Source organism: Cervus canadensis, chromosome 27 (genome assembly GCF_019320065.1).
Source record: "Cervus canadensis isolate Bull #8, Minnesota chromosome 27, ASM1932006v1, whole genome shotgun sequence".
NCBI classification, from domain to species: Eukaryota; Metazoa; Chordata; class Mammalia; order Artiodactyla; family Cervidae; genus Cervus; species Cervus canadensis.
In genome coordinates, this window is record NC_057412.1 from 34,827,187 (window position 1) to 34,841,531 (window position 14,345).

The window sequence follows — 14,345 nt, forward strand, 5'->3', positions numbered from 1 at the left end:
AAGCCATAAAATATCTAACATGCAGCATTAACAGTATAAGAACTCCTCATGAGAAACCAATGTTTCTACACAAAAACAACCTCAAGTACAGAGCATAACTTTCATCCAGGATACAATTAAAGTCCTTATTCCTTCCTCCTCTCACATATAAACCTACACAACACTTATCTACTAGTTTCTAAGAATGAGATCCAACCACTAAGCAATTCAGACATTGATACTGTCCTCTATAGCAGCGATACCCAATCTTTTTGGCGCCAGCGACCAGTTTCATGGAAGACAATTTTTCTTCCAGACCAAGGGAATGGGGATGGTTTCAGGATGATTCAAATGTATTACGTTTATTGTGCATTTTATTTCCGTTATTATTACTTCAGTTCTACCTCAGATCATCAGGCATTAGATCCCAGAGGTTGGGGAACCCCTGTTCTACAGAAAAAAGCCAGGACATAGGTAACGATGAATGGGTTCAACACGAGATAATGTAATGGGGAAAGGACTACATTAGGGACAATGGGGGGATAAGCAAAAAGGTGGTGACTGGGAGTGTGGACTAGGGTATGAGGGATGTAGACAGGGAGTGTTTGGGAACGGAAAGAAAGTCAGAAACAATAACAAATGCTTTTTCTTTCATTTCTCCCATTTCTTCCTCACTCTCACCATCATCTCTTTTTCTTCTATCAGTAACACCATTATCAGAATGAGTGGAGGAGAGGAAGCATATAAATGAGTTTCTTTTCTCCACTCTTTCCCTCCCCTCCATGCGTCTTCTGTCTCATTGCCCATTTGCTACTCAGAGGCTAAACTATGAGAACATATTTAGTGTTAGAAATACATGGTTAAGGACTGACGGGTGATAAAATAAAATGAAATCTTGGGCATGCAGGCTTGTCTTAAAATGTTCCGGCAAAACAAAACAAAAATTAGAGTGAGTGGGGTACAGAATAGGCAGGACAAGAATAGCAGATGGTTGATAATCACTGAAAAGGGAAAAAGCCACTACTTTGGGATATAGTTTCAATTTCCGTAACAAAAAGAAACATTTATGTATATGTGTGTGGTGTGTGTATTTGCTTCCTACACAATAAGAGTACACTGTTCCCTTGTGTGAAATAATATTTTTGCCTTGTCAATTGCTTTTCCACAAAAGACAGCAAAACTAAGAGAAACATTTGGTTTCAATCTTGGAGAGTGTTAAAAATGGGTACCTTGGGAAAAATTCCCTTTGAACCTATTAGAGTATGTGGAGGTAAGAGGATTAAAGGGCAATCCCAGAAAACACAAGTTGTTACTGTCCTGGACAAGTTCTCTCACTATAGACAAATGGTTCCTGCTTGTTACTGCTTATCTAGTCTCATGGTCCCAGGAGCTAAGTCAGAAGTAAAGGAAGTATTTGAAGATACATATGCAGATACTTTTGCCTCCCTCGTTTCCTTTTGGATATACAGTTCATTCCAGGAAAAAAAGTCTAGAGTAACCCCAAAGGTCATCAAATTTTAATTCTCAAGGTCACCCTCATCCTAATTCTTAGAGGCACTATTTATATTCTTGCTACCCACAGAACAAGTTAGAGAAAGGCTTCTCTAGGAGAATTAAGGGGCTAAAGATTAGCTCTAATGGTCTCTTATTTCTGTAAGATATTTAGGGATCTTTATAGTTTTCTAGACTAACTTGGAAAAATGTATGCACTAAAGATATAAATTCTACCCCTGGGATTATTGATGATTTAAAGTGGGCTCAGGAAACTTCCCAAGAGTTTATGGAATAAATTAAAAGTATTCTTAGGAAACACAGTATTGAAATGAATTCTTCAGTAAGCATTCACTGAATACCTATTATGCACCAAGCTCTGAATTAGAGGTCCTGTTTTCTAAAGCTTAGTTAAAAATGCCAATGGAGAGATTAATGAAGCATAGTGATAATGATGTAGTCACACACACACACACACACACCTGAGGGGAAGATGCCTTCCCCTCACCCAACAGTACGAAATACTGGTTGGGAGAAAGTAGTTACAAACCATGAAATTCATTCTATTTGTGATAATTAGGTATAATTGAGTTATAGTTTGGTCAGAGCATACTGCTTTTGGCAAATAATATCTCCCTAACAAGCCCACCCTTGAAGGTACTTCCTCCTGAAATGCTTCAGTGGGAAAATGCAGAAGGTGATACTGTTGTCATTGTTTGGCTGCTAAGCTGTGTTCAACTCTTTGGGAGCCCATGGACTGCAGCCCACCAGCCTCCTCTGTCCACGTGATTTTCCAGGCAAGATTACTGGAGTGGTTGCCATTTTCTTCTCCAGGGGATCTTCCCGACCCAGGGATCAAACCCGCATCTCCTGTGTCTCCTGCACTGGTATGTGGATTGAACCCACAGAAGGTGATATACACAATCATTAACTTTAAAAAGGAACACAAGGGAACAGAGACTAAAGCTGGAAATGTTCTGTCTGTAACTATATGTCTAGGTATGCTAACTGACCGCTTTTCATGAGTTCTTACCGTTTCCGGGTTATTCTCAAAGACTTCCCTGGCTTCTTCTTTATTGCACAGTTCTTCAATGCATTCTCTTTCAAGATTGCCCTTTTTTGTTTCTTCAAGCAATGTATTTGCACGGCGTCTCCTAACCAGGACTTGTGAAGCATGTTGCCTTGACAAAACTGAAGGAAAAAAATATGTTTACATGAACAAATCTTTTATTTCTCCACCTAAAATATTTTTTAAACATGAGAATTTAAATCATTTTTTGGCTGTAAATTGCATGACATTCAAAGTAGGGTTACACTGAGGGGGAAAATGCAGATACATATATATGCCCCTTGGTTAACAACCCAAAGAGCAGTTTGGTGTGTAGCTATAGCACTTGTCTAATGATTTACACAAATTGTTCAAGTTTATGCTTGAGGCCAGATATAACTAACGAAAATTCAATGTTTACCTCATTATGACTGCTGAAAAAGGTATCATGCTGAAATGATTGTCACAAGTCACATAGCCACAGCCTCTTTAAAGTTAGAGTAACAAACTTTGTCAGTTTTAATGGAAAACTTGTGTGATCTCTGAGAAATGTAGGAGTACAGTCCAATCAGCTATTTGAAAGATACTTGATAGGCTAAAATACCTGGTTATCTACATAAACAAGAAAATAAAAACCCAAGGCAAAAGGAAGACCGTATGCAAAGCACAAAATACAGAAGGCAAAGAGAAAAAAAATGGTAACTTTGAGTATATAAAAAATTTTAAGCAGTCGACAAACAATGATAAAAATAACAAAGTTCAACATCAAGCAACAGACTGACATCTAGAATTTATAAACAACTTTTACAAATTAAATAAAAAATAATACAATATGGCAACCAATACAGGTATGTGTGCAGTGTATGTGTGCTCAGTCATTTAGTAGTGTCCAACTCTTTGCAACCTTTTGGACTGTAGCCCGCCAGGCTCCTCTGTCCATGGGATTCTCCAGGCAAGAATACTGGAGTGGGTTGCCATTTCCTCCCCCAGGGGATCTTCCCAACCCAGGGATTGAACCCGTCATCTCCTGTGTCTCCTGCAATGTAGGCTGAAACTAAAGAAGCCAGGTGTGCAAGGTTAAAAACAAAATAAAAACTGTAAATAAAATATAAACAAAACAATATGCAAACATCACTACAGAGAAAAGTTAAAGTAGCCGATAAACATGTGAAAAGATGTTCAACACAAATTTTTTAAAGCAATCAGACTTTTGCCTAATAGATTTGCAAAAATGTAAAAGAAGGAAGATACTACTGCACTGAAGGTCTCCAAGGTATATTATTAAATTGAAAAGTGCAAATTATAGATGCCTCATCTATAGCATAATCCTATATATACCAGCCATACTTGTAGATGTGTAAATATCAGGTGGACAAATACAGAGAAAAGAGTTTGGAAAGACACTCAAGCTATCATCTGCAGTTATATTTGAAGAAAAGAATGGAAAATATAGTTTGGGCTTTATCATTTTAGTATATGAATAGAATATTATTTCTTAATGAAAAAATTTTAAATCACATATAAGATCTACAAACAAACTTTTTAATCCTGATTTTTAACCACAAATGGTTACTTCACTAGAAAGATAAGCAAATAACATAAATAGCTAGATTACTTTTTCTCTTATTTCTCTCATAACCCAGTATATAATAAGGAATAAATAATCAAAAGTTGACAATAGAAAGAAGAAAAAGAACAGCAAAAGGACTAATTAATCAACACTTACTATAATTATGAGTTGGATAGTTGAACACCTTTCAAGAGTGATTTATGTTTATTTATTTTAGTTTTATACGGGTTTCCTCACTTACAAAACAGAAGTTTAAATGTGATGATTAACTAACAAAAGCGTTTGAGTTATATTGAATATTTTTACAATATCTCTCACCATTTTTACTGCTGCTCGAGATCAAGATAAATTAAGGCTGTGTGCATCTAAAAGATGCTATTCTGTGAGCATGCCAGCCTCCAAGTGCATTGCTAACTGATAAATGGCAGCCCAACCAACAATGAAAGGGTGTGAGATTAAAATTAGCTCACTTTATTTGAAATAGTTTTAAGCATGCTACCTTATAATAAATATAGCAAAAACTTGGCCCTTCTGAAAAGAAGAAAGCTTTAGTCGTTCAATCATATCTGACTTTTTGTGGCCCCATGGACTATAGCCCACCAGGTTCCTCTGTCCATGGGGATTCTCCAGGCAAGAATACTGGAGTGGGTTGCTATTTCCTTCTCCAGGGGATCTTCCCAACCCAGAGATCAAACCCAGGTCTCCTGCACTGCAGACAGATTCTTTACCATCTGAGCCACCAGGGAAGCCTTTCTGAATGTCAAATAAAATATGTCAGCCTTTCTGAGGAAAACAATAACACTTTGTATTAAAGATGAATATACTGATGTAATAACAAAATAATCAAGGTCAGATGCAATTGGAAAACAAACCATAAACATCACTCCTTAGCATTTCTTCCTTACAGAATATCAAACTTTAGAACTCAGAGGTTAATATTGATATTTAAGAATATCTCTTTCCCTATAAGAGCCTTATTGCATGACACAGTCCATGTGTAGTAACACATATTATACTTATCTTTGGGGAAGTTCTCAATTGTCAGAGAGAACAAAAGTGGTAGTTTTAAAAAATGCTCACATAAAGTTATAAAGCCAGAAGAAAATACAGTAAACTCCATTACTACAGAGATGATGAAAATCCAGAGCATACAAGATATTTGCTCTAAGTTATTAAGCTTATAAACAAAAAAAGTACAACTTAGATCACAGGCACCCCAATGCTCAGACCTGCAACCATCCACTACTATTTGCTACTGCTTCTCAGAAAAGAGGGAAAAGTTTCATTATCTCTGATAATGAGAGGAATATTAAAAATGAAAATTGTTATACCTCTGCCCTAAAGGATAACAAAGCTAATAATTAAAAAAATGATTTTGTCTAAATAAATTTTGTCTGAATTTGAAAGTTTGTTTTAGTTTACCTAGGTTCAACCCAGTAATACTTTCAACTGGGATGGTGTACAACAACTTTCAAAGTGCATATTAGTGATTTCATTTGATCCTACATAAATAACAAAATATGCTACAGGATAGAATTATCATTTCCATTTTCTTATTGAAGAAACTGGAGCTGAAAGAAGTTACATATATTTTTCAAGATCATAGAGCTACAAAGTGATGCTTTTTAAAAATTTTTTAAGAATTATTTTTAAAATTTATTTTTAATTGGAGGATAATTACTTTACAATATTGTGTTGGTTAACACCATACATCAACATGCATCAGCCATAAGTACACATATATCCCTTCTCTCTTGAACCTCCATCTTGAATCACCCTCCCACACCAAGCCACCCCTCTAGGTTGTCACAGAGCCCCAGTTTGAGTTCCCTGAATCATAAAGCAAATTCCCACTGACTATTTTACATGTGGTGGTGCATAGGTTTCCATGCTCCTCTTTCCATCTGTCAATTCCCTCGCCTTCCCCCACCATGTCCATAAGTCCATTCTCTCTGTCTGCATCTCCACTGCTGCTCTGCAAATAGCTTCATCAATACCATCTCTCTAGAGTCCATACATACGCACTAATATATGATATCTGCTTTTCTCTCTCTGGCTTACCTCAGTCTGCATAGTAGGCTCTAGGTTTAGCCATCTCATCAGAATGGACTCAAATGTGTTCCTTTTTATGGCTAGTAACATTCCATTGTATATATGTACCACAGTTTCTTTATCCACTCATCTGTTGATGTACATGGGGACAAGAATTTAAATATATCTATCCTCCAGTGCTCTTTCTTCTATGTATTCTACCACTTAAATGCCCACAATGGACTGGATTAAAAAAAATAAATTATGTGGTTGTGTAATGGACATATTTGGTATCTTAAATAAGACATGTATTGTCGGTTATAAAATCAACCCACTCATCTAACAGAATGTGTTTTCAAAGGAATCTACCATTCCTTGTCAAAAAGATATAAATGTGACCTCACAGATCCAAACTAAAACTACAGAACTGTAGGATGAGACAAATATATATTCTGAAGTGTTCATATCACTGGCTCAAAGTCTATCTGCCCCCAAATATCTATCCTGCTGGCATGCAGGAGTGTCTAAAAAGTTTCATAATATTCTTAATCATAAGATTCTTAATCATTATGATTCTTAATCATAATATTAAGTATGGCGCCATAAGCACATAAATGCTTTTTTTGTATTATCTCCTATTAACCCTATCTCACTGTTAAACATACAATAAACTAAAACTCAGAGACGTGGAGTTTAATCTTACCAAATTCACATAACTGAGAACAAAGTTCATCAAGCCTGGCTCCAAAACCCATCCTCTTTTTGCATCAGCACATTGTCTCTAATCCTTTGTTTCACTTCTTTTAGATTAAGAAGTTTTTCAAGAAAATCCTTGTGAAAAGCCAGCTAACATGCTTGAAAAGTGTTACATTCAAATTTAAATTTTTAGGTTACGTTTAGTTATGAGTAGTCCGAGATTAGAAACATGACTGAATCTGCTTGATTTTTTACCTTATCTGAGTCATCCCTTCTTCACAATAACAACCACAGAAGCTGAACAATTATGTCAATCACATAACCACTGACTCCCTCAATGTTTTCTGTGGGAGCAAAAATTTTTTTCAGCATAAATTTGATTAACAACAAAAATTAATTTATTGTTGTTGGTACATACTTCATTTAACACCTGTCATAAGGATAGTGGAGTTAGCATTGTCTCTGTGGTGGTGGTGGTTTAGTTTCTAAGCCATGTCCAGTTCTTTGAGACCCCATGGATCATAGCCCACTAGGCTCCTCTGTCCATGTGATAAGAATATTGGAGTGGGTTGCCATTTCCTCCTCCATGGGATCTTCCCCATCCAGGGATCACACCCACAGAACTACATCTCCTGCAGGGCAGGCGAATTCTTTCACAGCTGAGCCATCACGGAAGCTCAGCATTGCCTCTTCTCACAGGAAAATTCCCTCACTGTTCAATTCAACTTGACCTCCATCAAGAGTTAAAGAAAAACGTTAAAAGCCCCTTTCCCACTTAGGTGTCCAAGCCTGCTATCTTCTGTTTAGAGGGGTCAGAACTGCAGTTTGTCCAAAACCAATCAGTCAGATGTAGGTGAGGTGGCAGATGGAGGAGACCCAAACTTTAGGCTGGTTCATCCTCTGAATCTCTTTCATTCTGCTCTCTTACCTTTGCAGAGATAGTTCTCACATTCCTCCCTCCTAAAACTCATATTTTTAAATTCTGCTTTCTGTCTCTTCTTTTAGCCCCTCTTGGCATCCCAAGAATGAAAAACTGTCCCTAAAAGAACGGATCTGAGAAGGCAATCTTAGGCTAGCGTTTGGTTTGGCAGAGTGTTTGAATCTTTGTTTCTTCTTCAGCGTGGGACAGGGTCAAGGAAATGGCATCCAGTATACAAACAGAACAATTAGATAACACATTGAGGTGTAATTGTGCCTCCCATCTCTCAACTGCTTGAAATGGCATGTTTTGCTTACACATAGACTGGGAAAAATAGAATTGCTATTTTTGATTGATGTAGGAAGTTGCTATTTTCCAAATGATATAGAAAAACCATTAGCTAATAATGATGGGAAATTTTATTTTACAAATTTTATTTTAAATAATCACATGTTTGAGGGAGAAAGGATACATGTGTATGTATGGCTGAGTCCCTTCGCTGTTCATTTGAAACTCCCACAACGTTGTTAATCTGCTATACGCCAATACAAAAGAAAAAGTTTAAAGAGTAAAAAAATTAATCATCACATATTAAGTGTAAAAATCTTTGATTTTTATTATAAAGATTTATACAATAGAATATTTACAATTGAGGAGGGGTATTAAAACTATGAAGGTTGCAAGGACTAAGAAAAGACCAAAGATAGATTTTTAATTAGGCATTCATCAGGCTACATAATTATTACAACTTTCAGAAAAGCTTGTGTTGACCTTAAGAAAGAAATGTTATGTCTGCACATATGTTATACGTCCGTTCTTTCAAAGTAAAGTTTATTTTTTTTTAAGAGAGCTAACATACGAGCTAATACACTTCTCTAGATTTCACATTTGTTTCTTATTGAGGTCCAACTATCATATCTGTCCACCACTACCAGAAAAACCATAGCCTTGACTACACTGCTGAGCAACCAATTCTTCTCATATTGCTATATTAAGAATTGGAAAAACATTTTAAAAAGTATTCTGTAAAGGTGAACCATGCCTCTGTCTTTCAAGAGGACTAAGCAATGAAAAGGCTGACAAGAAACATTTTAAGAGAGTCAAATACTGTAAGAGGTAGGTCTGTAAGTAAATGAAAGTCGCTCAGTCGTGTCCGACTCTTCGCGACCTCATGGACTATACAGTCCATGGATTCTCCAGGCCAGAATACTGGAGTGGGTAGCCTTTCCCATCTCCAAGGGATATTCCCAACCCAGAGATCAAACCCAGGCCTCTCACATTGCAGGCGGATTCTTTACCAGCTGAGCCACAAGAGAAGCCCAAGAATGACTGGAGAGGGTAGCCTATCCCTTCTCCAGTGGATCTTCCCGACCGGGAATCAAACCGGGGTCTCCTGCATTGCAGGCGGATTCTTTATCAACCGAGCTATATGGGAAACCCTAAGAGGTAGGTCTGGATAAGGTTTAAATCTGGGAAAGAAGAAGAGGAGACAACCTGTGAATTATATAGTATGCATATAAAGGTGAGTTTTATAACTTTTGGATTAGGAGAAATAAGGGTTGGCATTTATTCAGAAGTAGGAAAGCAGTGGCATTTTAAAAAATGTGATCATTGACCCCCCTTCTAGAGCAGATCAAATGAGTAGGGAAACAATGCTTGAACTGTTTAGTCACAATGGAAGTGAAATGAACTTCTCCTTACTTGAAGATTTAATTATAACTAATTCACAGCCCCTAGTCTAGGAAAAAAGAGTAAATCGAACACTCTGCCAATTATCCCCAAGATTAAACCTTTGCTTTAGCCCTAGACAAAGACAGTATACATTTTAGTTACTCCTTCCAAAACTACAAATACTTCTACCCAAAAAACAGAACAGGCAGCTTGTGACCTTGAAATAAACTATACTGTCCATTTCTGCTATTTCATGTGTTTGCTCTCAGTAAGTGATAAATTAATGTATTTTTGAAGGAACTCAGAATTCAGAGTTTGGCAAGGTCTAAAGAGGAAATTTCCATAGCCCTCTCTTTTCTTCTCTAAACAACTATACTGTAAATTGGCTATACTTTCTGAGGCTACAAACAAGAGGTCTCTTTTTAGGATATGCAGCAAGATATTCATGTAGTCAGCTTGCTTTGTCTTTTTTTACCTCCTACACATTAGGGCACCAAAACACCATCTCATTTGATGTCATTTAACAAGAGGTTACAGCCCAGTAAATGTTTTGTTTTTGTTCTATTTGACCTATTTTGTTAGGGTGGCGTCAATTAATATTATTAGTTCAGTGGCCTGTGTCTGTATTTATGTTTGGAAAAGCAAAAGGCAACAATAAGACAGCTGGCCTAATTCTGCAATACCCCTCTTCCTGCACCATCTCCCGGATCTCCCCAATAAGCAATAAGTATGAAGCATGCTTAGAGGCTTAGGAAGACTCTAGATCTCAAAGGCTTCCATTTTGACTCCTGTGCTGTGCGTAGTCGCTCAGTCGTGTTGACATTTTGCAACCCCATGGACTGTAGCCCACCAGGCTCCTCTGTCCAAGGGATTCTCCAGGCAAGAATACTGGAGTGGGTTGCCATGCCCTCCTCCAAGGGTCTACCCAACTCAGGGATCAAACCCAGGTCTCCCACATTGCAGGCAAATTCTTTACCCTCTGAGCCACCAGGAGTCCCACCAGAGAGACTCTTAGGATATTACTATTTTTTAAGTGCTGATTATTCCAAATAAGATTATTTGGAATGTTGGTAAAGCATTGACTAGATATATATAATTCAATATAATTTCTGCCAACCTTTCAGAACTCCCTGCGGACTTTATAAAAGGCTGTAAGACACAGTCTAAATTACAGTGGAGTAAAATGATAACTTAGGAAAGGAGAAAAAGTGATTGGGATAAGAAGTCAAGGAAAAGAAGGCAAATAAAGCAGTAATAAGGAAAGATGCATTTAACGTATACTGTGTGGGATCAAGTAGTGCAACTAGAAAGAGTTATTTCAAAGAGTAATATGCTCTTTACCTTGACAATTACCCTCGACCAATTCCCACAAAGGCTTAAATAGAAGTCTGTCCAGTTACCTAGGACTCATATAAGTTTCCCAAAAGCAATGTCCCTTTAGAAAAATAGACCTTAACAATTTACCACAGAGGTTGTATATTGCTTATTTAACTTATATGCAGAGTACATCATGAGAAATGCTAGAAATCCAGAAAATCTGGATGAAGCACAAGCTGGAATCAAGATTGCTGGGAGAAATATCAATAACCTCAGATATGCAGATGACACCACCCTTGTGGCAGAAAGTGAAGAACTAAATAGCCTCTTGATGAAAGTGAAAGAAGAGAGTGAAAAAGTTGGCTTAATACCCAACATTCAGAAAGCTAAGATCATGGCAGCCGGTTCCACCACTTCATGGCAAAAAGATGGGGAAACAATGGAAACAGTGACAGATTTTATTTTGGGGGGCTTAAAAATCACTGCAGATGGCAACTGCAGCCATGAAATTAAAAGACGCTTGCTCCTTGGAAGGAAAGTTATGACCAACCTAGACAGCATATTAAAAAGCAGAGACCTTACTTTGCCAACAAAGGTCTGTCTAGTCAAAGCTATGGTTTTTTCAGTAGGCATGTTTGGATGTGAGAGAAAGCTGAGCACCAAAGAACTGATGCTTTTGAACTGTGATGTTGGAGAAGACTCTTGACAGTCCCTTAGACTGCAAGGAGATCTAGCCAGTCCATCCTAAAGGAAAACAGTCCTGAATATTCATTGGAAGGACTGATGTTGAAGCTGAAACTCCAATAGTTTGGCATTGGAAAAGACCCTGATGCTGGGAAAGATTGACAGTGGGAGAAAAAGGAGACGACAGAGGATGAGATGGTTGGATGGTATCACTGATTCAATGGACATGAATTTAAGCAAGCTTTCGGAGTTGGTGATGGACAGGGAAGCCTGGCATGCTACAGTCCGTGGGGTCACAGAGTTGGACACAACTGAGAGACTGAACTGAACTGAACTGAACAACCACAGGAGGACTCTAAACCAGCTACCTAGTCAATGTAATCAACTTAGGACTGTCTTCAAAAATTATGGAATAACAGCTAAAAATCACTAGATCATTGCATAAAATTAGTAGCATGAAAGAGAAGAGCTAGAGGAACATATAAACCCCAAAGGAAATAAGAGGTAACTGAAGACATAGTACATAACTTCCAAAAATCTATAAATAATATCCTAAATATTTTGAGAAAATCTGGCATCCATAAAATGAAAGTATGTCATGATAAAGAAGTAGAGAAATAAAATATGATATAGAAATAAAAAAGTTAAAGGATGAACTAAAAAATAGTATGGACTACTCCTCACACCTCAAAAAGTCAGCCTTGTTTATAGCTATTGCTTTGACAAACATTTTAAAAGAAATTAAAATCCAATGTTGGCAAAGATGAAAGGAATTAGGTATTCTTAAAATCTACTTTTGAAATCAGTTTTCCAAAGGATATCTATTATTAAGTAATTGTGGTTTTGCATTATTGAACTTTGCCATTTGATATTGGAATAAATTCTGCAATCAATGTGGTTATGTTATACATCATTTTAATGTGCATTTCTTGCTTTATACTTTTTGATAATGAATTATTATGTGTTGTTTATTTTATATGTATTTTAGATTATGGAAATGATGTTAGACAAAAAGCAATATCGAGCCATTTTCTTATTCGAGTTCAAAATGGGCCACAAAGCAGCAGAGCCATTCGCAACATCAACAATACAATTGGCCCAGGAACTGCTAATGAACATACAGTGCAGTGAAGTTCTACAAAGGAGACCGGAGCCTTGAAGATGAGGAGCACAATGGATGGCCATTGGATGTTGACAATAACCTGTTGAAAGCCATCACTGAAGCTGTTCCTCTTACAATTACATGAGAAGTTGCCAAAGAACTCAGTGTCAACCATTATATGGTCATTTGGCATTTGTAGCAAACTGGAAAGGTGAAAAAACTCGATAAGTGGCTTCCTCATGAGCTGAAATCAAATAAAAAAAAAAATCATTTTGAAGTGTCTTATACTACCCAACAACAACAAACCATTTCTCAATCAGACTGTGACCTGTGACGTAAAGTGGATTTTATACAACAACCAGGGACGACCAGCTCAGTGGCTGGACCAAAAAAAACGCGCCAAAACACTTCCCAAAGCCAAACTTGCACCCCCGAAAAAGGTCACGATCACTCTTTGGTGGTCTGCTGCCGGTCCGATCCACTACAGTTTTCTGAATCCCTGTGAAACCATTACATCAGAGAAGTATGCTCAGCAAATTGATGAGATGTACCAAAAACTGAAATGCCTGAAGCCTGCACGGGTCAACAGAAAGGGCCAATTCTTCTCAGTGACAACACCCACCACACATCTCACAACCAATGCTTCAGAAGTTGAACGAATTGGGCTACGAGGCTTTACCTCATCTGCCATATTCACCTGACCTCTCACCAACTGACTACCACTTCTTTGAGCATCTCAACAATGTTTTATAGGAAAAATGCTTCCACAACCAGAAGGACACAGAAATTGCTTTCCAAGAGTTCGTCAAATCCTGAAGCACGGATTTTTATGCTACAGGAATAAACAAACTTTTTTCTCATTGGCAAAAATGTGATTGTAATTGCTCCTATTTTGATTAATAAAGATGTGCTTGAGCCTAGTTACAATGATTTAAAATTCAGGGTCTGAAATGCAATTACTTTTGCACCAACCTAAATAATAACAATATGTGTGTAAAACCTTTTAATAGACACACTCTTAAACTAATATATATAGGATGGATAAACAACAAGGTCCTACTATACAGCACAGGGAACTATATTCAATATCCTATAATAAACCAAAATGAAAAAGAATATTGTAAATGTATATATAGCCCAATCACTTTGCTATACACCAGAAATCCAACACACCACTGTAAATCAACTATACTCCAATACAATTTAAAAAAAAAAAGAGTAATTGGGGGCCACCTTGGAGGCTGTCTACCACAGGCCAAACTGACTTTTCCCTTTGGGTGTTTTCTGTACTTTGTTATCATGATTCTGTTTTTCCCCTGGGTAGATATTTTTAGAAGTTTTCATTACATTAGAGAGTAAGATTTTCCACCAGTAAAAAAAAAAAAAAAAAGGTGCCCTATTCAGATATTCAGCTAACAATTCCATTTCTAAGACATTAAACTGAGGAAATGAACATGGACATATGTAAAGAAATATATATGAATATGTTCATCACAATACTGTTGATATAAGCAAAACACTGGAAGTAATATAAATGTCCAAAAATATGATTTTGCTTAAATATATTATGATGAACATTTATAAAGGAAAATTAGAAATCTGTTTTAAAGTGACATAGATTTTAATTTATTGATATAAAAACAATCATCGTTCTTGGGTGAAATAACATGTTACAAATACTATTAAGGGCAAAATTCCATTCTTTCACTTACATATTTTAATTTCTAAGACTGTACATATACATTCTTAAAAGGGATTAGAAAAATATAAAGCAAAATGTTACTTTGGCCTCTTGCTAGTGAACCTATAGATGTATTTTTTAAAGCACATTATATTA

At 36.8% G+C, this 14,345-nt stretch overlaps 1 protein-coding gene across 1 annotated transcript in view; it reads right to left on the reverse strand.

The window, feature by feature from the left end:
• The window catches only part of PROS1 (protein S), a 68,773-nt gene that overhangs the window by 40,891 nt on the left and 13,537 nt on the right, over positions 1-14,345 (reverse strand). Inside the window, exon 2 of the mRNA XM_043448895.1 lies at positions 2,504-2,661. Within this exon, the coding sequence (XP_043304830.1) occupies positions 2,504-2,661 (158 nt within the window). The remainder of the gene's footprint in view (positions 1-2,503; positions 2,662-14,345) is intronic.